Source organism: Dipodomys ordii, unplaced genomic scaffold, assembly GCF_000151885.1.
Source record: "Dipodomys ordii isolate 6190 unplaced genomic scaffold, Dord_2.0 Scaffold50, whole genome shotgun sequence".
NCBI lineage: Eukaryota > Metazoa > Chordata > Mammalia > Rodentia > Heteromyidae > Dipodomys > Dipodomys ordii.
In genome coordinates, this window is record NW_012267266.1 from 8,123,028 (window position 1) to 8,149,824 (window position 26,797).

The following is a 26,797-nucleotide window of genomic DNA, read 5'->3' on the forward strand; positions in this document are numbered from 1 at the left end:
AAGCTGCAGAGCTTTTGCATTGCAAAGGACATAGCTAGCAAGATCAATAGAAAGCTCACGGTTTGGAAGAAGATCTTCACTAGCCATACAACCGACAAGGGTCTCATATCTAAAATATACTTGGAACTCAAAAAATTAAATCCCCCAACAACAAATCCTCAAAGAAACAACAGCCCAATAAATAAGTGGGATAATGACTTAAAGAGAAACTTCTCTGAAGAGGAAATATGAATGGCCAACAGACATATGAAGAAAAGCTCAACCTCCCTAGCCATTAAAGAAATGCAAATCAAAACAATATTGAGATACTATCTCACCTCAGTTAGAATGGACAGAATCAAGAACTCTAATGACAACAGATGTTGGAGGGGATGTGGTCAGAGGGAACCTTACTGCATTGTTGGTGGCAGTGTAAACTTGTTCAACCATTTTGGAAAGTAGTATGGAGGTTCCTCAAAAGACTCCACATAGAGCTCCCCAATGACCCAGCAATCCCACTTTTGGGCATTTACCCAAATGATCACAAACATGACCATACTAAAGCTACCAGCATAACTATGTTTATTGCAGCATTATTTACCAACCCAGATGCCCTTCAGTAGATGAATGGATCAAGAAAATGTGATACACACACACACACACATACAATGGAATTCTATGCCTCCATCAGAAAGAATGACATCGCCCTATTTGTTAGGGAATGGAAAGACTTGGAAAAAATTATATTAAGTGAAGTAAGCCAGGCCCAAAGAAGCAAAGGTCCCACGGTTTCCCTTATCTGCAATACCTAGTATATGTCTGGGACAAGCAGAAGAGGTCAAAAAGCTATGTACATATGACCAGATAAGATGAAATTAAACCGAAATGAACCCCAAGATAGGGACACAAATGGTTTTTTCTTTCTTGCTATTGTTTCTAACGTATAAGGTACTAACCATGTGATTTTTTTTTGTTGCTTTGTATGTCCCTCCCCTATGCTATAACCCCTGTTTTCACTGTATTTGATGTTGGTATAATTTGGGAAGGGGAAGGGAAAAACAAAATGTTTAAATAGAGATACAGGTTGACCCATTGTAACAATGAGATGTACAAGACAGTATGTTGAAAAATGAACTTTACAATTTAGGCGGGGGTGGGAGGTGCGGTGGAGGGATGTGGTGGGGGGAAGAGTAGAGTTTTGGAGGTGGGAGGGAAGGGATGGTAGGGGAAAAACAAAGGAGGAGCCAACAATGCTTGCTAAGAAATGTACTCATTCCTTGCTGATGTAAATGTAACCTCTCTGTACAGTATTTTCACAATAAAAATAAATTAGAAAAAAAAAAGAAATGAAATATAGCAATTAAAAATGAGCTAAGGAAAAAAGTAAGAGTTATCAGGGGCTAGGACATGGGATAAGGGAGATTTGCAGTTTGGGAGATGTAAATGTTATGGAAATTGGTAGTGATGCCACCAAATTATACAATAAACATGTTTAAAATGTATCTTTCATCCCAATAAAAATGACTTTTTTTGCTTAAAAAAAAGATTTGGGGCGGCTGGGAAGGTGGCTCAGTGGTAGAGCACTTGCCTTGAATGCTCGAGGCCCTGGGTTCAATTCCTCAGCACCACATAAGAAAAAAGCCGGAAGTGGTGCTGTGGCTCAAGTGGTAGAGCGCCCAGGCCCAGAGTTCAGGCCCCACTACTGGGCCCCCCCCCAAAAAAAAAAGATTTGGGAGCTGAGCCATAGGTTATGAAGAGAACGAGGTTATGTATGGTATCTCAAAACTTTGGGAGATATAAAATTTGCATAAAAATTTTCATATAAAAAGTAAGAAACAAGTAAATGCTTAATTTTAGAGGTCTTCTAACTTAAGAAAAAGTGTATTCTCTAGACACAAAATGTTTGTAAAATTCACAGAATGTTCATTTGAGACTGCCAAACTACAAAAGTCAGAAGGAAAGAATTCTCAGAGGAAAACAATAAATTTCCAATGGTGGCAGAAAAACAAGATTTCCCTGAAAAGCACGACTTAGTAGACACACATTTTGAACTGAAAAAAAAAAAAAAAAGCCTCATTCATTCCCAAGAAGTGGTAAGAAATGTTTAACTTTAGAAGTTTGACTATAGGATGTGATGTTTTTTCTAATTAATTATACTTTATACTTATGACATATTCTAAAACTAGGATTCAGACAAGGAAATGATGGATAGCATGTTCTAGACTCTTTTCATAATGAAGACTCAGAGTCAAACATGGTATTATAAATATTATCTTATTACCTTTACTTTAAACTGAGGATGCGAATTCATATAATTGAAAAGCTGTTCATAATTCCTGAACTGAAGATCCCATTCTGTGTATTCACTATAGCGAAAATCATCTCCCAGTGGGGCCAAAAGAACTTTGGTGCGGAAAAGTTTTGACTTCTTTCGGTACTGATCTAGTAGCATCCGAGCCCTACAAAAAAGGGGGAGGGGAGAAATGTGTTATATTAAGGAGATGTCAATGATGTAATACAGCAATGAATTTGGAAAAATCATTTATCTTTTAAATAAATTCAGAGAAATTGTTTATTAAATTAATTAATTAATTATTATTAAAATAGAGAATTTTTTCCTAAATAGAAAAGTAAAAAAAAAAAAACAAGTAAAACTTGTAAGGCCAATTTTTGACTACCAGACATTATCCAATTTAAATAGTCACAAATTCTTTTGATGAGAAAAAAAAAAAAGCCGATAGTTTTCCAATGGATTAAAGAAACAACAACAAAGTGCCTAGGACACCAGTGTCTTCCTGAAACCCAACCAAAACAACAAGTTCCCGAAGAGCCCATGTTTTAAGATAAATTAGTCCAAGAAGACAAAAGGATTTTCATCTACACCAACTTGGAAATTTGATTCGCTTTACTATTCCTTTCTCCAATTTAATAAAAAAAATTAATAGCCTGATTAACTAGGAAAAGGTACATGATCAAAAGATCTTAACTTATAACATTCTATACCCACAATAATATTTCATTTTCCAAAGGAAAAACACCAACTCACTTAACATCTGTCACCAATTATCTGATGATCTTCACGATTTTCTCTTTCAATACTTATCAGCAGATAACACTCTAGAGTTAAATTAGCTACTTTGTTTTCTTTTTCCTTGGGCTCTATCCATGACTCAAAAGACCAAACATAACTTGCAGATACAAAGAACAGCTTTGATGCTTCATGTTTGGCATTCTGTAAAAAATCCTTTTGGGAAAGCTAAGTTGGGAACTGTCTGAAGGAGGTCTGGTAACAAAAACTAAGAGGAAACACTTCTGAAAGTGAAATTAAATGAACAGGTGAACCTAGAGCAATCCACAGGGTTTAGAGGGCCCACGCTTAAGAAATCATATTTTTTACCTAACATTCTAATTTTCATTTCAAGGATTATCCAAATTTCAACTCATAAATCATGCAAATAATAACAGAAACAGGTGTTTTATAAAAATTATGAAAAATTAGTTAATGATATTTTAAAACCCCATAGGGTCTTTTAAAAATTTAATCTCTGGGGACTGGGAAGGTGGCTCAGTGGTAGAGTGCTTGCCTTGCATGCATGAGGCCCTGGGTTCGATTCCTCAGCACCACATAAGCAAAAAGAAAAAAGCCGGAAGTGGTGCTGTGGCTCAAGTGGTAGAGTTAGCCTTAAGCTGAAGAGCTGAGGGACAGCGCCCAGGCCCAGAGTTCAGGCCCCATGACCAGACCCAAAAAAAAAATTTAATCTCTGAAGTTGCCTTGCAAATGTTAAATTTTCACATTCATGTAGTGACAGTGTTTGTCTTTTTCTTTTTTAATACTCGGAATCAAACCCAGGACAATGATTTTCTAGGCAAGCATTGTGCCACTGACTAAGCTACATCTGAGCCTGGAGTTTTCTTGAGTAGAATATTTTCATCTTTTCTCTTAATTTAATAACATTTCACATTTACTCAACACTAACTTTACAATATCACTTACAATATCACACACATAAATGAGATTTATCACATAAAAATAAACTACCAAAATAAGAGTAAAAAAGTCAGTTTATATCAAAGCTTGTATGTGTGTGTGTGTGTGTGTGTGTGTGCACGCGCGCGCACGCAGGCACTTGTGCATTTGTGCTTTGGAGAAAAGAAAGTACACGCACTCTACTGCCTGTGCTTTTTAAAATCTGACATCTAGTGAACTCTTAAGCTCCTCCTCAGAAATTATCAACACTAGGAAGGCAAAAACCACTGTCCAGTAATACCAGCATATAGTAGATTCTCACTAAGCATAAGCTGAATTAATAAATGATAAATGACTTGCTCACCATCACAATTTGCTCCTCACTTACCCTATCAGGTAAAAAATGTAAACTCTAACCACCACCATCAACAACAAAGTCCTTCAAATATCAAATTATCTGCTACTCAATGGAAAAAGCCCAATCCACTATGATCCTAGACCAAAAAAAAAATTAACTTAATGAAGTACTGTATTTCCTTATTTGCAAATTGTTGACAGTATATCAAAAAACTATCACCACTCAACTGGATATATCAAAATATGTCATCTGCATATATACATATATATATATATATATATATATATATATAATCTGGATGTGAAACAAGCAGTAGGGTTAAGATTCCAAGACTTATAATAAGTTAGAAAAACAATTTATACAAGTGTTACACAGGGTCATTCATCCAAATGTACCCAGATGCCTAGAAACCACCATTAGAACCAGTGCAAGTGAACAAGCACAAGGTATGTTCCTGGAGGTTAGACAACAAAAGGATTACACAGAATGGCATTTTAATCCAATAATGCACCTTTGGTACTCTGAGCAATACCCATAGAGAATAAGGGTTTTGCATACCTATGGGTATATCACAATTCTTCAACTGAAACATCCAGCTAATTACATGGCAGCCCCAACCACCACCATTTGAACTGAAAGGAGTGGTATAAATATCTGTGAACACAACTACTTGTTCAAATAGACAGGTCATATACTCTGCCATTCCTTTTTACTACAACTTCGAGTACATAAAATACAAGCTTGTCCTTTATACCTGAGAAGCTTGACACTAGAGAGCAGGTTGCTAAGAGGTTCTCAAGTGTTTTTATGGCTGTAGGAGCCATATTATTGAATCACATCAATCTCTAAAGTTACACAATTTTCCAAAACAACTATAAAGCCAGATTATGTGTGTGTGTGTGTGTGTGTGCATGCACGCATGCATGCACACGCGCACACACACACGTGAGGTAGTCCTGGGGCTTGAACTCAGGGCCTAGGCGCTATCCTGACCTTATTGCTCAAAGCTAGTGCTCAATGACTTGAGCCACAGCTCTAGTTCTTGTTTTTCTGGTAGTTAATTGGAGATGAGAGCCTCAACATTTGCCTGCCAAAGCTGGCTTCTGTCTGTGACTTTCAGATCTCAGCATCCTAAGTAGTTAGGATTACAGGTATGAGCCACTGGTGCCTGATTGAAGCTAGATTTTGTAAAGGACATCTCATACCTTCCAGAGGGCTGGAATGCTAAAATACCTTGGTGTCTACCACACTGAGAGGTGCACAGTGGGATTTATTGATTACAGGTTTGTTAAACATAAAGTCATAATGTCAAGGTAAAAAGATCCAGCCTTACTTTCTTCCTCACATATATTTTTAAAGCAATATTCTGATACACAGAGTTGATAGTGCACAGATCTTAATTAATTAAAAGGTTATATTATTTTCCTAGCAGAATGCTATCTTTTTATATAACAACAGAATGTTTTATTTTAATGCATTAGGTACCTCTAATTTTTTTTGGGTCCGGTGCCTGAACTCTGGGCCTGGGCGCTGTCCCTCAGCTCTTCAGCTCAAGGCTAGCACTCTACCACTTGAGCCACAGCACCACTTCTGGCTTTTTTTCTTTTTGCTTATGTGGTGCTGAGGAATCAAACCCAGGGCCTCATGCATGCAAGGCACGTACTCTACCACTGAGCCACCTTCCCAGCCCTGTACCTCTAATTTTTCAATAAAGAAATTAAACTTAAAAAACACCAAAATTAGTAATAGTACACAACTTGATTTAATGAAATTCTTTCACTAAGTACAATTTTCTTCTAAAAAAAAAGATTCATCCTTTGATTTTTATTTAAATATATATAAGCATAAATATTCCTAATTAAGGTTTTCTGTAAGTCAAAAACATCAGAATGATGCAAAGATACGTATTCACCAGAGCTGGGCGGCATTCGCTATTACTGCAATTGTTATTAAGGGCACAGATAATTGCAGTCTTTATGTGCTCCATTTCAATAAATGGGTTTTTTGCAGTTGAGCTGCTTTTCTTACCAATTTGGACAATGGGGACCAGAAGTTTTATTATCAACAAAAGTGTATGAAATCAATCAAACACAGTAGAAAGCTTTTATAATGAGGGCACAGGAGATGGTAATGATAGTGTATTATAGGTGGCCACTGTATATTGATCTGCCATTGTTCATTTTCTATTAAATTATAACACAAAAGAGGTACAGTGGAGAATGTGGCATTTTTTAAGGTGCTTTGGATCTAGTCTGAATGAATACTCACAACAAGAACAATGCTGCTACTGAAACCCACTTACTCTACCCTTAAGCAACTCACAGTTGAATGGCTGCTTATGAAATAATGTATTTTCATACCTGCTCTGGACATTGTCAGAAGATATTGCTTCTGGGGGGACTCCCCAAGGACAACCGTATCTGCCTCCAGGAAGCCGTTTAAAATCAAACTGGCAGCATATTTTAGGATCAGGTCCACAGGTGTGGGGGATGTCATAGCTGTAGAAGGGCATCATGTGGCAAAAAATGTCTGTGACAGAACCCAGATCTAAAATAAAAAGCCAACAGACAAACCTGTATTTACACGATTTATTTCCCCAAGCTATCCAATATGCCATTAGATTATACATACATACAACGCGAGCTCTACTCAAAATCAACAGCCCCTTTATCAGGACATATGTCCCAGTGTGAAGGAAGATACACATTTCAGATTCTGTTTTCCTTTTCTATCTAAATATAGTACAGATAGATATGCCCCACAATGGCACAGCATCTGCTGATATGGAAGGACACAAACTGAGCAGAAGGAAAAGTTACAACTGCTTCATATAAAATCATGACCGTGTCCACTGATGTCTGCCAGATCCTGCCACATCTGATCCCACTGCAGGGTGTACTGAGGCTGTTACTTGAATGACAAAGGCTGAGTGAAGAGAGAATTAGGGAGTAAAAGGGAGAACTGAAGGAACAAAGAACTAGGGACTATAAACACTGGACAAATGTCTATTTGCTTTCTTGCTCTGAAGAGGGAAAGTGCAACACAGAAAAAGTTCATGGAGTTACTTTTGACAGTCATCAAGAATGAGTCAACATGAATTGTCACCAAGAAATAAGTACAGAAAAAAAAAAGCAATTGTCAAGTATAATGTAAACAAGAAAGTTATGGAAGCCAGCGATGATGAGTGGATAGAGAACTGCTATGGAAGCCAGCGATGATGAGTTGATAGAGAACTGCTATGGAAGCTAGCGATGATGAGTTGATAAGAGAACTGCTTTCAGTGAAAACCTCAGTGTTGACTGAGGCCACTGCCTGGTGAGATCAGAAGCCTATGCCGAGCCCTAAGTAGTATGAAAAGTGGTTGCCCTTGTGTGTGAGATCCTGACCTTTAAACACCTCCCCATGTCTATGCATGTGTGGATTTCTGACTTTTAACAATGGGTGAGTATTACTTTTATAACAAAAACAAAAAAATCCAAAACCCAACATTTCCAAATATCCAAACATTTCCTAAATATCCAAACATTTCCTAATATGCAAACATTTTTTTAAAAAACTGGACATTGGTGGCTCACTCCTGTAATCCTAGTTACTCAAGAGACTGAGATCAGAGGATGGTGGCTCAAAGCCAACCCAAGCAGGAAAATCCATGAGATGTTTATCTTCAATTAACTACCAAAAAAAGCTGTAAACGGAGCTGTGGTTTAAAGTGGTGGAGCATTAGCCTTGAGCACAAAAGCTCAAGAACAGCACCTAGACATTGAGTTCAAGACCCAGGGACAGCACATAAAAAAAATTTTAAGTACATATTCAAATATCTCAGAGAATTCTTAACATATTACTTTTAACCCCTCAGTTGAAATAATTAACACTTCTTTGGTACATTCTTTTAAACATTTAAAACCTGTATATTTCTGGGCAGGCAGAAGTTTCACTGAAGCATATTGGTAAGCATGACTACAAAGATACAGTTACAGCTGGGCGCCGATGGCTCACACCTGTAATCCTAGCCACTCAGAAGGCTGAGATCTGAGGATCGCAGTTCAAAGCCAGCCCAAGCAGTTAAGTCCATGAAATTCTTATCTCCAATTAACCACCAGAAAATCAGAAATGTGCTGTGACTAAAAGTGGGAGAACTAGAGGGCTAGCCTTGAACAAAAGAGCTTAGAGACTGTGCCCAGACCCCAGGTTCATGACCAACAACAACCACGACAAAAGATGCAGCTATAATGACTACAGTGTACATACAAGCTGACTGTACAAGTCCCAGATCCAGTGGTAACTCCCTCCTTCCTTCTTACACCTTTCCTCTCAACCTACATTTAGTTATGTCTGTATTCTATCAAGACTATAATTTCCATATGCATAAAAGAATACTTTCTATATTCCTTCCCAACACAGTAGTAAATACATCAAAGTACTAAAATTTCTGGCCAATTAATATTTATAGGCAATTTGAATGTGCACAATTATTTATGTAGAATTTCTTCTGACAGTCTTTTGTTTTTCAAATTAATAAATTCCTTGCATCCTTTGCTTCTGATCACCCCCCTCCAAGGTGCTGTCTCCCCTACTGGTTTAGTTTTCTGCAGTGAAAAGATCTCATAGGCAACTGCTTCCTTAAAAAACTTCCTATAAGACCATTATTATCTAGGTTCCAAATCATTTTTCTGAAACACCTAAGGCAGGGTGGATCTCATAGGAAAGCAGGCACCATGTAACATGGCAATTGCCTAACATTTTTTCTAATGAAATCTTACTAAAGATTCAATGGAGTTGGGAGCCTGGGATTCAGGAATTTGCATACAAGATTCAAACTGAATTTTCAAAAATGACTTTACATATCTAAGACTTCATTGCTTCACCAGAGAAAGGGAAAATATAGAAGCTAATTTGAAGGACAGTAGAAATGCTAAATGAGAAATTATAAAGCATGTAACAAGGAATGGCTTGATAAATAAAAATAAATTTTAAAAAATAAGGTGTTCTGGATTAAATTGGGATTGGCAAAGGCAAAGTATCTCAGAAGGAATAAACCCTATCCCTTCTCCTCAATAAAGTCATGCAGAAGTGCACACATGTATCTACAAAATCGAGTGCCAACCAGTGATGCATGTGATATGTGGACACTTCCCAAAGGAGGAATTCTTACCCAGGAATTCTTACATAATGCAGATGGAGAGGAGGAGGATACACATCAATCAGGTCCTTGTAAGTTCTAATGTGTGTTCAACTTTGTGACAAAACATACTTTTCAAACAGAAGTGGAATCATTATTCATATAACACTAACCCTTTATATTTACTTACTTAACTTCAGGCATAAAAAAGATTCTATAGAGATAAACATCAACACCACTGCTGAACAGAATCTGACACAAATACCTTGGAAAATAATTGTAGGTAGTTTTAGGCAATCTGATTTTCAAGACTAACACTCCAAATAAAAACCCCAAGGGTTTGAGTTCACCACCTTTATGACATCAAAGTAAAGTGGAATCTTCAGCATCCATCAAACACAACATACCCCAATTCTGTCTCCAAAAAAACTCCAATGTTTTATGGAATGCAAAGTGTTTTTTAACAGCATAATGAACTCTCTGGATAAGCATGTGTGAAAACCCAGCACGATTGAGAAGGTAAGCCATTGTTGGTGAATGTCCAAATGGGTCAATTGACCACCCAGACCGAGGTTTCACTCCTGTTGATAAAGAAAACAAATGTTATTTTAAAAATTAATAGGCATAATAAAGACAAGGTGCAATACATTCAGATGCACCAGAGTTCTATGGTCCCGTGGATCAGAAGATAAAAGATCAGCTCAGAATTACCCTTTGCGAAGTATTCTCAATGAGACATCCTGATATAGAGGATTCTGACACTGCAGGTTACCAAGACAGGTTGAATGCTCACTCATGTTTAGTTAGACTTGAATTAAGCACTCTATAGCTACTATCAAGGTACACCATTCAGTGGAAATGAGAGAGAGAGAGACAGAGAGACAGAGAAAGACAGAGACAAAGACAGAGAAACAGAGAGAGAGAGAAAGAGAATCAGGGTCTAACCTCAGATCCTCAGATCTAACAGCTCTGTGGGGCTGGACAACCTGGAAACTTAATTTACTGTTCTGTCATTTCAACTTATCCTTCATAATCCTAACACGAAGGATATTTTTTTCAGCCTGCTTCTTACATCTTAAAGAAAATTACAAAAGTGCTCATGTTGTCATACAGTGATAAAACAGACCAAAACAACATTTACCATATTTCTCTAAGTCTCAGGACAGAAAGCTAGTGCTTTCTTTCAACAGAACTTTTCAAATATAGATCATATTCACCTAACAACTAAAGATATATTTGTTCAAGAGAGGATAAAATGAGAAAAAAAAATGCATGGCTTAGTTAATGAGGTAAGATTATCCATCTAACATTATGTAACTCTGGTCCTTTATTAATTATTCAAGATCATAAAAATAAGACCTCTACTTATAACTTACACACTGACATAAGTGTGTGTTTTTTTTCATTCAAACCCTGATTTAGCATTTCCATATACCTAAAATTATGAAAGGCCTCGGGAAAACAAAAATGAGTTAACCTTGATCTTGACTCTAGTTATAGAGACTAACATTCAAATAGATATAACACTAAATAAGGCAAACAGCAGGGGAAAAAAATAAAGATCTGTGTAGAACAAAGGCTAAGGAATCTCAGAAAGACAGAAAGGAAACAAAGAAAATTGAAAAGGAAAATCAGGATCACAGAAGGCCAAGAATATGGAGTGAAAACTCAAAAAAAAAATGTCCAAGCACAAAGAAGTTTAGTTATAAGATTTCTGCATTTCAGGTGAATAATTATAAAATCACTCTCAAAAATGGACAGACAGAGATACTGAACTCTACTTAGAAGTTTTACTTTTTATGGTGCTATAGATTTGGCAATTCAGAAAAATGCACATGTGAATCTGTATTTAGGCTTATACGAGTGTTCTTATCAATTACTATCATAGAAACTTTAGTAAGTTTGAAAGTATATCAAAATTAAGTTATAAAACAAAAGAGATTATGAGTTAACCCAAATGACAAGGCTTAGTAAGATTACAAGAAGATGAATATCAGGCAGGTCCTAGTGTCTCACACTTAATAATCCTAGCTACTAAGAAGGTTATGATTTGGAGGATCCAGTTCAAACCCAGTATAGATAGAAGTCTATGAGATTTTATTTCCAATTAACCAACAAAATGCCAGGTTGGAGGCATGGCTAAGTGGTAGAGCTTCAACTATAAGCAAGAATGGCAGGCTGTCAGGCAGGCCCTGAGTTCAAACTCCAGTGACACCATCATGATGATGATGATGATGATGATGATAATGATGGAAGAAGATAAAGAAAAAGGAGAATCAACATATCAACTCCAAGGCTTCAGTGATGGTACAGAGGTCAGTATCCATATAACTTAGCAACACTGACATAATCAGTTATCTTTCCACATATAAATCTACAAGGAAACACACTAGGTGGTAAGCAAGGGGTTAGAAATGAATTAACTGAAGTGTAATAGATTCTGTGGAGAGTGTAAATAGTATAATTCTTTAAAAAGACTAAGTCAGTTATGCAAAACACAAGGTACAAAAAACAAAGAGAAAGAAAGAAAAAGAAAGAGAGAGAGAGAGAGAGAGAACAAACTATATACAGAGTCTAATGAGAACCTCCTGTTTCCGTAAGTTGGAGTTCATGTTAGTAAGCTTCACTATGTATAGTTCTATGCACTAAGAATATCATATACATATTCTAGTTCTTACAAATGAGGGCAATCATCTATCTACTTTTCTTTGGGTCTGGCTTACTTCACTTAATACAATTTTTTCCAAGTCTTTCCATTTCCTTATGAATAGAACAGTGTTATTCTTTCGGATGGAAGCAAAGAATTCCATTGTGTATATGTACCACATTTTCTTGATTCATTCATCTACTGAGGGACATTTGGGTTGGTTCCATATCTTGGCTATGGTATATAATGCTGCAATGATCATCATCGTACTGGTGGCTTTAGTGTGGCCTTGTGGTCATTTGGGTAAATTCCTGGAAGTGGGATTGCTAGGTCATATATGTTTTGCATAATAAACAATGCAATATGTGGAAGGGAAAGGGAATCACAGAAACAGCAGGAAAAGGTATAAACCATAGCAACACTGACACTCACTTGGCATTATGTGACATATGACCTTACAACTTGGTGGCAGGGATAGGGAGGGTAAGTGGGAGATTTAAAAAAAAAAAAGACTAAGTCAAAGCCCAACAAAATAAGTACCAGAAATAGGAACTTGGAAGAGGTAAAGGTGGGGCCAGGAAGAGAGGGGTCGAAGTATGAAGTGGAAGAAAGGGGAGAATGCCGGCAAGAATTCAATGTATATGCCATAGAGTTGAGAAAAATAAAGGAAGAGGTGAGTTGAAGAGGGGTGAAGATTTGGAAAGGATGATACACATCAAGATGCATTGTACACATGAACTGCTTTGGTAAGTTACAACAAATTCAATACATAATCTAAAATTAAGTAAGGGAAAGTGTAGGTTGTAAGAGATAGGTGAGAATGTTGAAAGGGGCGACACTGGTCAAGACACGCTGTATTCATAAACTGCTTCAGTAAATGACAACTCTCTTGTAAAACTACTTAAAGGTAATAAAAATATTAGTTTAAAAAATCACTTAGGTGTCTCTCTCCCTTTGAGAGTACCCACACTCTGTTAGTGTTCCCCTGCCTTTCATCTGTCTGCTTGTCCGCCACCTTACTCAATAAAGCTCCACCAAGTTATTAAAAAAAAAAATCAATTGAACCTAGTTGTAACTGAATAAAGAATCTCTGAAAAATAATGGTAGAGAGAAGAAAAAACATAAACCACATTTCTGTGGCTGCTTTAGTGGTGCTTGGGTTTGAACTCAGGACCTTGTGATTACCAGGCATATACTTTATGACTTGAGCTACTTCCCAAATCCTTTTTGATTTAGAATTTTTTGATAGTCTGACTGGCTGGGTCTGTGATCCTCTTATTTAGGCTGATTTCTTATTTAGCACCATGCCCAGGTTAATTAGTTAAGATGGAATCCCACATTTTTTTTCACGGAGGCTGGCATCAAACCGCAATGCTCTTTATTCTTGCCTACTAAGAAGCCAGGACTCCAGGAATGAGATACCTCATTCCAGTATTTAAACTACATTAAAAAAAAAAAAAAACCAGAACAGGGACTGGGAAGATGGCTCAGTGGTAGAGCGACTGCCTTGCATGCACGAGGCCCTAGGTTCGATTCCTCAGTACCATATAAGCAGAAAAAGCCAGAAGTGGCATTGTGATTCAAGTGGTAGAGCACTAACCTTGAGCTGAAGAGCTGAGGGACAGCGCCCAGGCCCAGAATCCAGGCCCCATGACCAACCAAAAAATAAAAATAAGTAAATAAACCTCAATAAAAGGAAATGAGGGGCAAGAAGAATTCTTCTAGGGTTTTCTTGGCACTAGGCAATTATTTTGTAAAAAGAAGGTAGTGTGAAAATTTAGGAAAAAGTGTAATATAAGAAAATTTACAAATTACACAAATCATATGGAATATTATATGTATCAAACAGTTATATCTATGTAGTAGGCACACAGGATTTTTTTCCTTTCAACCAATGTTTTTTGCTTATTTTCCCACAACGTGGCTATTATTTGCACAATATATTATTAACACAAAGATTCCTACATGAACATGTTATTTTATATTCTAAATAATTTATGTTGGGGTTTTATTAAAATAATTTACATTATATCTGATTGTGGTAAACTTCTTAGCATTTTCAAAAATTTCACCTTCAACAAAATATAAAGGCCTAAAATTATAGCAGTTAAATTTTCAAATGTTCCCAAACTTCATAAAATATAAAAAAGAATAAAATGATACCTAATTTTTGTGTACAACATCATAATCCAATAAATGATTCATACACTTATAGCATACTAAAAAGGAAAACTAATCTCACTTATGAAAATAGATATAAAAATCATACACAAAAAAACACTAAACAGATTGAACTCAATAACACCAAACCAAAGGGGATTTATCCTAGGAAGTGAATGACTTTTTAATTGAGAAAACTGCCATCCTATTCATAAAACAAATTAGCAAAACCATATAGTTTTAATAGATGTCTGAAAAAAACCTAGTAATATTCAGGGTATAATGAAAATTGAAAATGCTAAAAAGGGATTTTATCAGCACCATACAAAAATGCCTACCATGAAGTAACAGATACTATGATACTTAGTATAGCTAAGCAATTTCTTTAAAAATCTGGAAGAAAGGCAAGTATCATCATTATTACATACCACAATTACAGTAGATTTGACAAACAAATACACAGTCTAAGTGCTGGATATATTTAAAAGAGGAGTCTGAATTCGCTTCTTACATTTTTAAGATACTACATACATACTATAACAATAAGAAATTATATTTCCCCAACCCAAAACAGTCTTATGAATTAGTGTGGTTAAAAGTTAAATGGTTAATTGAAATTTAAAAAACAGCACTAGAGAACACATGAATAATTATAAAAGGGGGAAATATTCATAAACAAGAGACAAAGAGTTTCTATTAGAACATGCAAAGACACAACAACCCAATTGAAAATGAGTAGAAAATAGTAAATGTATTTCTTCAAAGTTCTCATAAACTTAAACATTCAGCCTTGCTACTCTTCCTACTTATCCATGCCAATAAAACCAAAGACCAATGCTTTTTGTTATGGCACCAAATGTCATGGTTAACAACTGGAAGAAAGACAAATGTTCAACAAAAGACAAGATCAAATACTACTCTGCCATAAAAAGGTATGAATTAATAGCATATCAAACAAGGACAAACCACAACAGCTTTATTAGTAGAAGGATTTAGAAAAAAATCAATTGCATTTTATTTAAATCTCCTACACGAATTTGAGAAAACAATCCCATTCATAATGATGTCAAAAGAAATAGAATATCTAAGTTAAAATTTAACAGAAAAGTACAAAATTTTCACACTAAATGTATAACAACACTGTTGAGAGGAATTCAGGCTCTACAGTATCTATTCACAAGTCAGAAGACTTAACATTGTTTAGATGGAACATTTCCTTAATTTGGGCAAAATAATGTTATTGCTACTAAAATCATAGTTGGTATTTTTGCAGAAGTGGCTAAACTGATTATGAAAACACAAAAATCCTAAAACTCCAAGGAGCTGAAAACAAGCTTTAAAACAGAACAAAGTTGAAGAAATCATACTTCCCAATCTCAAAACTTACTACAGAGATGCAGTTCTAGCTCCTGGAGAAGATAAGGCAAGTGGATCAGTTCAGTTCTGGAGTTTAAAACTAAACTGAACAACAGTGGAAACCATATCTCAAAAGACGTTTTATAAATATGCACATCAAAAGTGGTAGGAAAGATGGCTGATTAGAGAGCAGCAGGTACCTGAATCTCCATCAGGTAGCTACAGGTAGAAATGTGTGGCTAAGTTGTCATGTCGAAAACAGCTTTACAATGTGGGGGGGGGGGTTGGGGGGAGGGGGGTGGCTGGGAAGGGATGTGAAGGGTAAACAAAGGAGAAGGCTGCAATGCTTGGTAAGAAATGTATGCATTATCCTGCCCATGTAATTGTAACCCCTCTGTACAGTATGTTCACAAATAAAATAAAAATAAAAAAAGAAGGCAAGATTTATACAATGAACACAGTGGACCCTATAAACTGCACTAAGCAAAAGAGTGGAGGGTGAAGCCCCCTACCTTCCCCAGCAAGTAGGGTTACAAGAAAAAGCTGGAATATTCATGTGTAAGCTCCACTCCGAAATAAATACATACATAAATAAATATTTAAGATGAGAGAACTGCATAGCACTTAACAAGTGGATGCTGGAGAATGGGGCCCCCTGAATTTCCATCCTACCATTTTCACAGATGCTGGGAGGAGGGGGCTTATACCTGACGAGAGGTATTATAATTATTGATATGACCAAACCCTGAAATCCTTACCCTTTCCACTGGCTACCTAAAACAACCACTCCAATAATTAGTGTGGATCCAGTAAACTGGTTGTGACAGAATCATGGAGACAGGTCTCCTTGGGTGGGAGATGGGAGACATGCCACATTGGAAGGCCAAGGGGGAAAATACTAGCAGAGCTGTACTCAAACCCTAGTGTATGGGAGAGACCAACTGTATGGAAATACAACAGGGGACAGAGGACAGAGAGCTTAGGTCAGGGCACAGAGGCTCAGTCAAATTGTGGGCCTTGCCCAGACAATGCCCACGGCTTTGGTTTGACTGTGTTGTGCACTCCCCCAGGCCAGAAGGATTAGTAGAAAGCACCCATTACTCAGGAATTCCCCATGCCAAGAGGCAGAGTGTCTCTGCTGTATGGAGGAATGCAGCAGGGATTGTTGTCCTTGGTCTCATATGCTGAGAGGTGGTTGAGGGCAGCCTAATGTAGGAATTTAATATCAGGGAAGACGATATCATGGAGCTCAGTCCACAAAAAGCCCCTCTGGTCTTAAGTCAGATTTCAGAGGAAAAAAAATGTAGGGGTGCAGACGGAAGGAATTTGCTCTCTTCTGAGCAAGGAAGACTATGGACTGGTTTGATTTTTCTTGGCCTTCGGTCTCTCTGTATTTATTTTATTGTATGATTTCTCCTTTCTACATCTCATCTCCTCTTCCTGTTTTGTATCTTTCTGTTTTTCTTTTTGTCTTTTGTCTTTTTCTTTTGTACCTTTTGCCTCTTCCTTTATTCTTCTAGCCCCAGTATAGCTGGGGAATATTCCAAAGAAATTAAAGTCAGTGTAAAATAAAGATTATCTGAACACTTAGGTTTACTGTGGCTCTCTTCACAATAGCTAAGTTATAAAATATTGGGTTGGGATTAACTAAGTGCTGGAATTAGAGGTATGAATCACCATGCCTGGCTTTAGAAGCAATTCTTGTAAGCCAACAATAAAAAGACAGCCTTACTAAAATAAAGACAATAAATTAGAATAAGCACTTCTCCAAATAAGACATGTAAGTAACATATGTGAAAGGATTTTTGACATTAATAGTCATTAAGCAGATGCAAATCAAAATCACAATGATACAACATTTCACATACAATAGGATGTTTATAATAAAAATGACAGACAATAACTTATGTTAGTGAAGGTGTATTGAAAGAATTCTCAGTTGGAGAGGAGAGAAAATGACGGAGATTTTAAAAAATCTGTTCCTAGAAATACTAACTATGACATAACCATATAACCCAACAAGTCTACAAATATATAGGTAGACAAGAAAAATGAAATCACATCTCTATACAAAAATATTTACACAAATTTGTATAGTAGTGAATAATGGTAACCAGAAAAGAGAAACAACTAAATGTCAGCCAACCGAGGAATAGGTAAATAAGTGTGGTATTTACAAACATCAAAGTATTATTAAATCATAAAAAAGGAATTCATTTACATGCAACAAAGTATTAGTAAGCTACAAAAAAGGGATGTGTGGTTTATATTGAACAAAATATTACTGAGTCACAAAGAAGGATAAAGAACTGATAGATACTACAAAATGGGAGAACTTTCAAAATAATATACCACATAAAAGAAGCCAGGCAGGGGCTGGGAAGGTGGCTCAGTGGTACAGCACTTGCCTTGCATGCATGAGGCTCTGGGTTCGACTCCTCAGCACCACATAAGCCAAAAACAAAAAAGCCAGAAGTGGCGCTGTGGCTCAAGTGGTAGAGAGCTAGCCTTGAGCTGAAGAGCTGAGGGACAGCGCCCACACCCAGAGTTTAGGCCCCATGACCAGACCCCCCCCCAAAAAAAAAGAAGCCAGGCATAAAAAGTCATAGTATGCTTCCATTTAGGAAAAATGTCCAGAATAGTTAACCCATACACCAGTGGCCCTCCATATATATCTTTGAGCTCTACATCTATAGATCTAATCAATCACAGATCAGGAATATCTGGGGGGGGGGGAGAAACAGCATTACTGTATAGGCCTTTTTATCTAGTCATTATTCCCTAAAAAACTATTTACACAGATTTTCACTGTGTTCAATATTATAAGTAATGCAGAGATGACAAAGTATAAGGAGAAATGTATGTGAAAAGATTACATGCAAATGCCATGCCATTGTATTTAAGGGACTTGCAGACTGATGTCTGGGGAAAGATGTAGAATGAATCTCCCCAGATATCCAGAGAGGACCACATTCTAATGGCAGAGTATTTATTGGTAGCTGGAATGGGGCAGGGAACAGAGGAGCCAGAAGGTCACTAGGATTGGATATGAAGTTTCTTTGGGGGATGTGGAAAAAGCTCAAAAAATAATCAAAATGATGGTCAACCAGTCTGTGGATATAGTAAAATTCATTCAACTTTTTTTTTCGATGCAGAACTCTTTCATGGGATTAATATACAGAATACACAAAGCTCAAAAAATTAAATACCCAAAGAACAAATAACCTAGATAGTAAACTGATGAATCCACTGGACAGAAGTATAAATGACAACAAATACATAAAGAAGTGTTCACCATCCTTAGCCATAGAGGAAATATACAAATCAAAACAACACTGAGATTCTATTTCATTCCAGTAAGAATGTCTTTCAATCAACCCAGCAAATGCTAGCAAGGAAATGAGTAGGGGAAATGTGGTTCATAAACTCAGTGAGTTTTAAATGGATGAATTTCACAGTATGTAAAATATATCTCAATAAAGACACAGAAAAAATTATATTGAACAAAAGAAATGACTCAAAAGAGCATATATAATTAGAGCCCACATTAAGTCTTCCAACAGGCAGGATGGAAGTCAAGGAGCATTTGGGTGCAGGAGGAGGGATAAATGGAGGACAGAACTTTAGGGATGATGGAAATACATATGGTGGTTACAAACATTTGGGGACAAGGAAAAAGGGGTAGATGAATGAGGAGAAGAGGGCGAAAATGCAGACAAAAATCCAGTGTATATCCTACAAAATTAAGAAGAATGAGGGGAGGGGTAAATAGCGTGAGAATGTAGAAAGAGTTGATACTGATCAAGATATTTTGTATCCATAAACTTCGTTATATGGAAACTCCTTTATATAACTACTAAATGATAATAATTTTTTTAAAAATTTAAAGATTTATATATTGAGTTGCTAACTGTGGTGGGTGGCACACGTAAGTAATACCAGCTAATCAGAGTGGAGATCAAGAACACAGCAGTGTGAGGGCATCCCAGGCAAGCAAGGACACCCCCCCCATCATCCCCACCACCCATCACAATCAACAAGCTGGGCATGGTGGTAGGGGACTGTAATACCTGCCACGTGGGAGGCTATAGATAAGAGGACTGTGGCTTAATAGGACTTTTAAGGACAGCAGTCTCACACCTGAAGTGTAAATCTCTCTACCTGGGGAAAATAACTGTAACTCACTCTCACAGGTTGTAGTAAATAGCAACAGAAAGACAAAAGTCAAGCAAATGTGTCAAATTGGGAGTGCTCAGCAGTATCCCTGCTATTTTGTTTAAATGAAAATTATGTGAAAAGAAAAAAAGTATGTTAGATAAGGGACTTTTAACTCTAATGGAAAATATATTTAAATAACTAGTTATCTAGACATTAATAAAGAATATGTATGCTTAACGTAATGAAAACCATCAAATTAAACTTTAGTATGAAGTATTGGGGGGGTCAGGACTTGAGCTACTCAAGACCCTCATGTTAGTCTTGCTAGCTCATAACAGTGTTTGAGCCACTCGAGCCATTTTGCCAGTTCATTGGAAATGAAGTCTGGTGGACTTATCTACTTGGGCTGACTTTGAATCACTATCCTTAAGATCTCAGCCTCCTGAGGAGCTAGGATTACAAGGGTGAGCCACCAGAGGCACCCAGCTTCAAAAGGATTTCACTTTAGTTCGGCTTAAGTTTTCATGAGTCACGGTGAATATCTGATCTTATCAGACTTGAATTCTCCTTCTCATTCACTGTAAGGAGAATTTTCTCACACTGGTACTCCCTGCACAATTCCTTTCCATTAGGCCACTAGCACCAAAATGATGAGGCTGCTGTGATTTCAGCTCCTACACCTTTGGTGGACACAGTAATTGGCTGTTAGATAAAGCACGTGATAGTGGAGGGCCAATCATATGAAACATGAAGTTTCTCGGATACCTAGGTCCCTTTTACCACAGTGTGAAAGTGCAGAAGACAGCCTGAAGCACAAACAAGATAAGCCCAAACAGTAAGTAGATTACGTAAGTTCTCTGGATCCAGCCTCATCTGAACCACCATATCTCTTTTTAACTTAAGTTAGTCTAAGTGTTTGCCTCTAATTTCCTGCCTTAACTAAAACACAATTACAAGAAAAACTTCTAAATCTAATAAAAATAGACAAAATAGACATGATAGATGACCCTAAATGAAAAATTTATTTTTTTATCTATGTAACTTAGTCTCTTACCTTAGAAACATCACACATTAATGAATAATAAATTATCCAATAACTATCAGTACTGGGAAATTAATGTTTAAGAAAACCAAAGAACCAGACATTACTTAACTTCCCCAAACAGCTTATGGGCAAGCGGAAAACACAAACACATACCTAAGTTTTTTTCCAGCCACTGATGTCCTTCAATTAGTTGGTCAATTAAGGCAAAATAATGTGCAGTCGCTTCATCAGGCATAACCCAGCCACCTGTCACAATTTCAAGCTGACCATTTTGTAGTAAACTAGGAAGGAAATAATAAGAGGCTATATTAACAGATAAACTTATGGTCAAATAAAGAACTAAAATAGCATAAACATTTAAGAATTGTCCTCAAATATAACTGGAACTTATGCTAGCTGTAAAAAAAAAAAATAACTTTTTGGTAACCAGTAAGTGAAATTCAACTTCAGGGCCCTGGTGGTAAAGCCACTTTAGGACAGTGTCTTGAGCAACCCTTTTTTTCCTACCATGATCATTCTTTGCACAGGGTGCAAAGACTTTTGTTGGTAGCCAAGAGCCGTACACACAGGATTTAATATTGCAGCATTGGACAGTGTTTGCTAGACAGCTGTCATTTTAAGGATGAGATTTGTTTCAATACCAATAACAAGAAATCAGTATGTATATCAGCCCTATGGCACTGATAAGTTAATCCTGTAAACTACACAAAACTAATATTTAAAACACTTTGCTCCAGGCTTAATTGGCATGTAAGCTATGTAGCTAATTTCTCATTATTGGATGAACAGTTTTGACACTATCATCATTTGCCTCTTGGGTATACCTTTATCATAACATTACACAGGGTAACAAGATCCCAAGCCCTGGCTTTCTCTGAGAAGGAAAAAAAGAATCATAAACTATTAATAATTTTTAAACTGTTTTAAAAAGGATAAAAGTAAAGAATTAAAGTCGTCATCTTAAGAGTTGGACACTTGTTAGTTTTAACATAATGGTTTGCACAATAATGCAAATGTTCAGAAAGCAGTGAGGAAGTTTTAATAGTCATAAATCCAAAATTTACACACAAGCTAGAAATTTATCAAAATGAACTAAACCCAAGGCTATTTTGTACTGCCTACCCTCAGTCCCAATGATCCTAATGTCAGTTAGTCATTGTATATGTCTAGCTGCTGAGTGCCTGATCCAGCCACTCTCTAGCAGTCATACACCCAACATCATATACCCCAAAGGCTCCTGTATGCCTTATGATCAGAGCTCAATGACCTGAGATGTGGAGTTATACTTTGGAGTTTAATCTCAAATGTGCATCAAATGTGCAAACATTTTCAATCTCATTATTTCATAGTCCAATCAATATATCTTCTGGAAAATTTTCTTTTTCCCATGCTATCATCAGTTTTCTTTTACTACATCACTCCTGTCCTATGGGCATGAATGATCTCCAAGCATCAGTGAACCAAGCAAAGAATCTCACATGTAGCAGATAACTTCCTGAGATCCACTTGTGAATGACCCTCCCTTACCCTTCTCATGGTCCCTGGGGTCCCTACTTTAATGGTATACTGAGTTCTTATCAACATATAATACTTTAAGGAGTAAGCCTCCCATTGGTTAAGCTATTTTCTAGCATTTTCTTACTTTCTACTCTCTTTCCCAGCATGCCCTGTTTTGGCTGCCTTCATGTTTCGAGTCATCTATAATTTACTCAGGGAAGTCCCCATGAGAGCCAAGCTAAACCCATACTCCCACTGCACCCCCACGCTCTTATCAGATCATAGCTGTTATCATGAACCAAAGTTACCCTGCTTATTTGCATGCATCTGTTCTCCTGCTGCCTCCCACCCACCATTAGAACAGAAGTACAAAGACAGCAGGGACTGAGATGAGCGGTGTTATTCCCATTTGCATGGCCAGATCTGAGAAGCCTGCTTTGAGGATCAGTGAAGGAGACTCTCAGTTTTTAATGTAAGTATTTACAAAAAGTCTCATAATCGGTTGAGTACACAGACATATGCAAAATGAATTTAAGCGGAAGGGTTGTGAAATAGGAGTCTCAAAGATCTAGAATACTGTAGCATTACAATATACGAAAAGGAGAAAGAGAAAAGGAGACATTTCATGAAATATCAGCTGGAAACAAGAAAACAATTGGAGTTAAAAAAGAGAAAAGACTGCAGTAAGTATGACTTAGGAGTTTCAAATGACAAATTAGTAACATTAATGAATAGTGAAGGTAAGTTGAGTCATATAAATTTGGTCTGTGATGACAGTAAGGCCTCAAAAAGAACTACAATAGATAAATTATCTTAGGAAAGGGGCTATGTAAAAATTAAGCTTTAGGGGACTGCAAAATGAAAACTATGGGAAGATATGAAATCATTTTTTAAACTGAAAGAAAAAGATGATATAGAAAAAACTGAAGTGATGAATATTGATGACCAAAAAATCCCTGTTAAACATTCTAGAAAAGAGTAGCAAAGAGAAACCTGCCCTTCCCATTGGTATAAGACCTTAAAGATTTACCAGAAGTATGGCATAGAACAGCCACACCAAAAGATCAGACATTATTAATATATACACTAAGTTATTGAGAAAAGAATTGGTTAAGAAGAGGCATATTGTGTGTGTGTGTGTATATATATATATATACATATATATAATATATATATATATATGTGTATATATATATATATAAACACACACGTATGTATGGAGATGCAACAATAGAACCTACTTCTGTTTAATACAAACCAACTTTTGGTCATGGGGACTGAACTCTGGGCCTGGGCGCTGTCCCTCAGCTCTTCAGCTCAAGGCTAGAGCCCTACCACTTGAGCCACAGCACCACTTCCGGCTTTTTTCTGCTTATGTGGTGTCGAACTCAGGGCCTCATGCATACAAGGCAAGCACTCTACCACTGCACCAACTTCCCAGCCCACAAACCAACTTTTTAAAAAAGCCAAGATAGCAATGGAAACCAAAGGACTTCTGTTTTAAAATAAAACATTTCTATACTTAAGAAAAAAATCATTAATCAGTTAAACCTAAGTATAAATGATGCTATGATAGCAGACTAGACAGAACATCAGCTGTAGATTTTCATTGCATAGTTTCTCCAATCTATTGGAAGAAAACCATTAACTTCATTTTAAATACGAAACAACAGCCTAAGTAATGTAGCAACAACCAGACTAGTGAGTTCTATCTGTATCACCAAATTGCCTGTTTTTCCTACTGTACAATCCTGTGAACCATCCATAGAAAGAAAAACAATGTAAGAAAACACAAGTTTCAGGAAAAGTCTGGTTTGATATGAAATATCTACAAATTATTCATGTAAACACAAACACATGCAATCAATCTCCAAAAACATGTAAACAAAACATGTAAACACAAACACATGGCATCACTACAAAGAGAAGAAAAAACTTTATAAGCACATACATTTTCCCCTATTCCAAAATACGTTAGATAAATACTTAAAAAGTATTTGATGAGTAAGAGGAAAGCAAATGGTAATCCTACCCCCAAAAACCCCACTAAGATGTTGGCCCAATTATTGAGATGCAATAAAGACTATCATCCTTTATTTATAGTTATAAAAATTATAATGCAAACAATATGTCAGGACATTTGCAGAAAAGCTATATGACCCACAAAAAAGGCATTATACTTCAAGTCATTGTTAGTAATAAGGTAATGTTAAAATTAAGATAGACTGTAACTGCACTCCCAAGACTTTAACAATTAAAAAATGTATAAGGGAGATGTCTGTACCTATGTCTGCAGAAAATCTACTTAGACCAAATATAACCACTTCCAAGTATATTAATTTATTTATTGTTTATTAAGCATCAACTGAATTATTTTTGTGAAACACAGGAAAACATATCCAAAAAAAGACATGTTGGGGGGGGATGGTGGGAGATGGGAAGGGATGGGAAGGGGAAACAAAGGAGGAGGCAACAATGCTTGATAAGAAATTTCTCATTACCTTGCCCATGTAATTGTAACCCCTCTGTATGGTGTTTTCACAATAAAAAAATTAAAAATTAAAAAAAAATTTAAAAAGACATGCCCAGCCCATAGGGTCTATTCTTAGTTTCTACGAGATGCTCTTTGAATTCTAGCTATTTTATTTAACACATGACATTTCCTAACAAACACAAGATCTACAAACCAACCTGAAAACAAGGAAAATAAAGGAATATATACACACCACACACACACACACACACACACACACACACACACATATCAAGAAAATACAGAAGCCCAGAAACCAGGTACCAGGTTCCAATATGAACACTTTTCACAATGGGAAGTTGTCTTGTAAAAGTTATTAACATAGTTCTGTTCCTACTTAACTGCTGGGGAATTTGTTATAAAAAGCTCTAGGAAAAAACTGATCAAAATTAAGCTGGGCATATCTGTCACTGTTCATTTTGCCTAAGATGAACAATTTACACTTAAGAATTTACCACAAATGACAAGAAGCTGTAAATCATTTCCAGTGAGTGTCATCTTCTTCCTATATAGAATCACCAAACATTTGGAATTTGCTCACATGCTGAAGGATATATACTCAAAGAGCTTTTTCCCTAATGGGGAAATTGTTACAGATAACTAAGTAGCAAACAATGCATCATTTAGCAAGCTTCAAGGAATCACAAATTAATTTCACATGAGAAAATGAATGAATTTCTAATCACACATTTGAGGAAATATGAAATGATACAAGATAATGTACAGGGTTTCATTCTTAAATTTAAAAAAAGTTAAACGGAAAACTCAAAAAGATAGAGGCTCCCATAGAATCAAGCCATTTTCTAATCAGACTCACTGACTCAGATTCCATTCAGGAGGGTACCTCATATGAAAGCAAAATAAGACTTGTTTTAAACTCATCATACAGTAACTGGAGAATCTTAGATATTTTTTGCCTGTCCTCAAAGTTCCAGTGTATGAGAGCAAAAGAAGATGCGACTTATCCCTCATTTCTTCCTCACTACATTTCAGATCTATGCCATGAACTAGTCCCACTTACTAGCTGGCTTCAGGTTTCCCTTCTAATTGTAGCTTAGCTGGGTCTTAGGAACCCATAAGGAAGCATGTCTCCATCCCACCCAAACCTCACCTAAATTATTAGCTTTCATAAAATCACAAATTCTTTCATTCCACTTATCATAAAACTTAATTATATATTTGGATGATTACTATTTCCTCTGACAGATTGTAAGTATCAAATGGGCAGGAATCCCTCCATTCAATACTCAAGTATTCTTACTGATATAAAACTGTAAGAAAAAGGTACTAGGAATGCAAAAGAACAATAATATAAAGCAGAGATGTAAAGCAGGAATTTTAGGGGGAAAATGGCTCCTAAAATGAAAAGAAATTTAACCTCGCATAAGGAAACACAAGTCAAAATTTCAATTAATATTACCTTTTCACTTATATAGCTAGAAAAACCATAAAGTTGTGCAACACACTATGGAAACAAGATATGTCAAATAGGAATCTCACACACTGCTGACAAAATGTAAAATGCATATGTACTTTTATGCACATTCACTCAAAAAACTCAGAAAACATTTAAAACATAAAAACACCCATACTAAAGATAAAATAGGGCCATAACCAAGAGTACTTACGTAAGTTAAATCCCGCTTGCAAAATGGACTTTACGCAAGGATCTCCAAGATATGATGACAAAACATGGTATAATATGCATTAGGATGGTTTATCATTTTAAAAAAAAATCCGGCAAACAAGTGTTACAGATGTAAAGAATGAAATCTGTACCTCATTTGTGGGGATGTAAAACCGTAGAGCCAGGATAGAAAACAATACAAGGGTTCCTCAAAATATTAAACCTAGATATACCTACTTCTGAGTAATATACACAAATAGATTGAAAGAAATGACTCTAACAGGTATCTGTACCTTATAGCTGCATTGTACATAACCTTCATAGTGCACTATGCACAACAGAAAGAGCACA

General features: G+C 36.4%; 1 protein-coding gene across 1 annotated transcript in view; it reads right to left on the reverse strand.

Annotated features, from left to right (window-relative positions):
• The window catches only part of Man2a1 (mannosidase, alpha, class 2A, member 1), a 158,441-nt gene that overhangs the window by 85,349 nt on the left and 46,295 nt on the right, over positions 1 to 26,797 (reverse strand). The window contains exons 5-8 of the mRNA XM_013020384.1: positions 20,943 to 21,070; positions 9,831 to 10,004; positions 6,665 to 6,851; positions 2,261 to 2,438 (exon numbers count right to left, since the gene is read on the reverse strand). Of these exons, the coding sequence (XP_012875838.1) occupies positions 2,261 to 2,438; positions 6,665 to 6,851; positions 9,831 to 10,004; positions 20,943 to 21,070 (667 nt within the window). The remainder of the gene's footprint in view (positions 1 to 2,260; positions 2,439 to 6,664; positions 6,852 to 9,830; positions 10,005 to 20,942; positions 21,071 to 26,797) is intronic.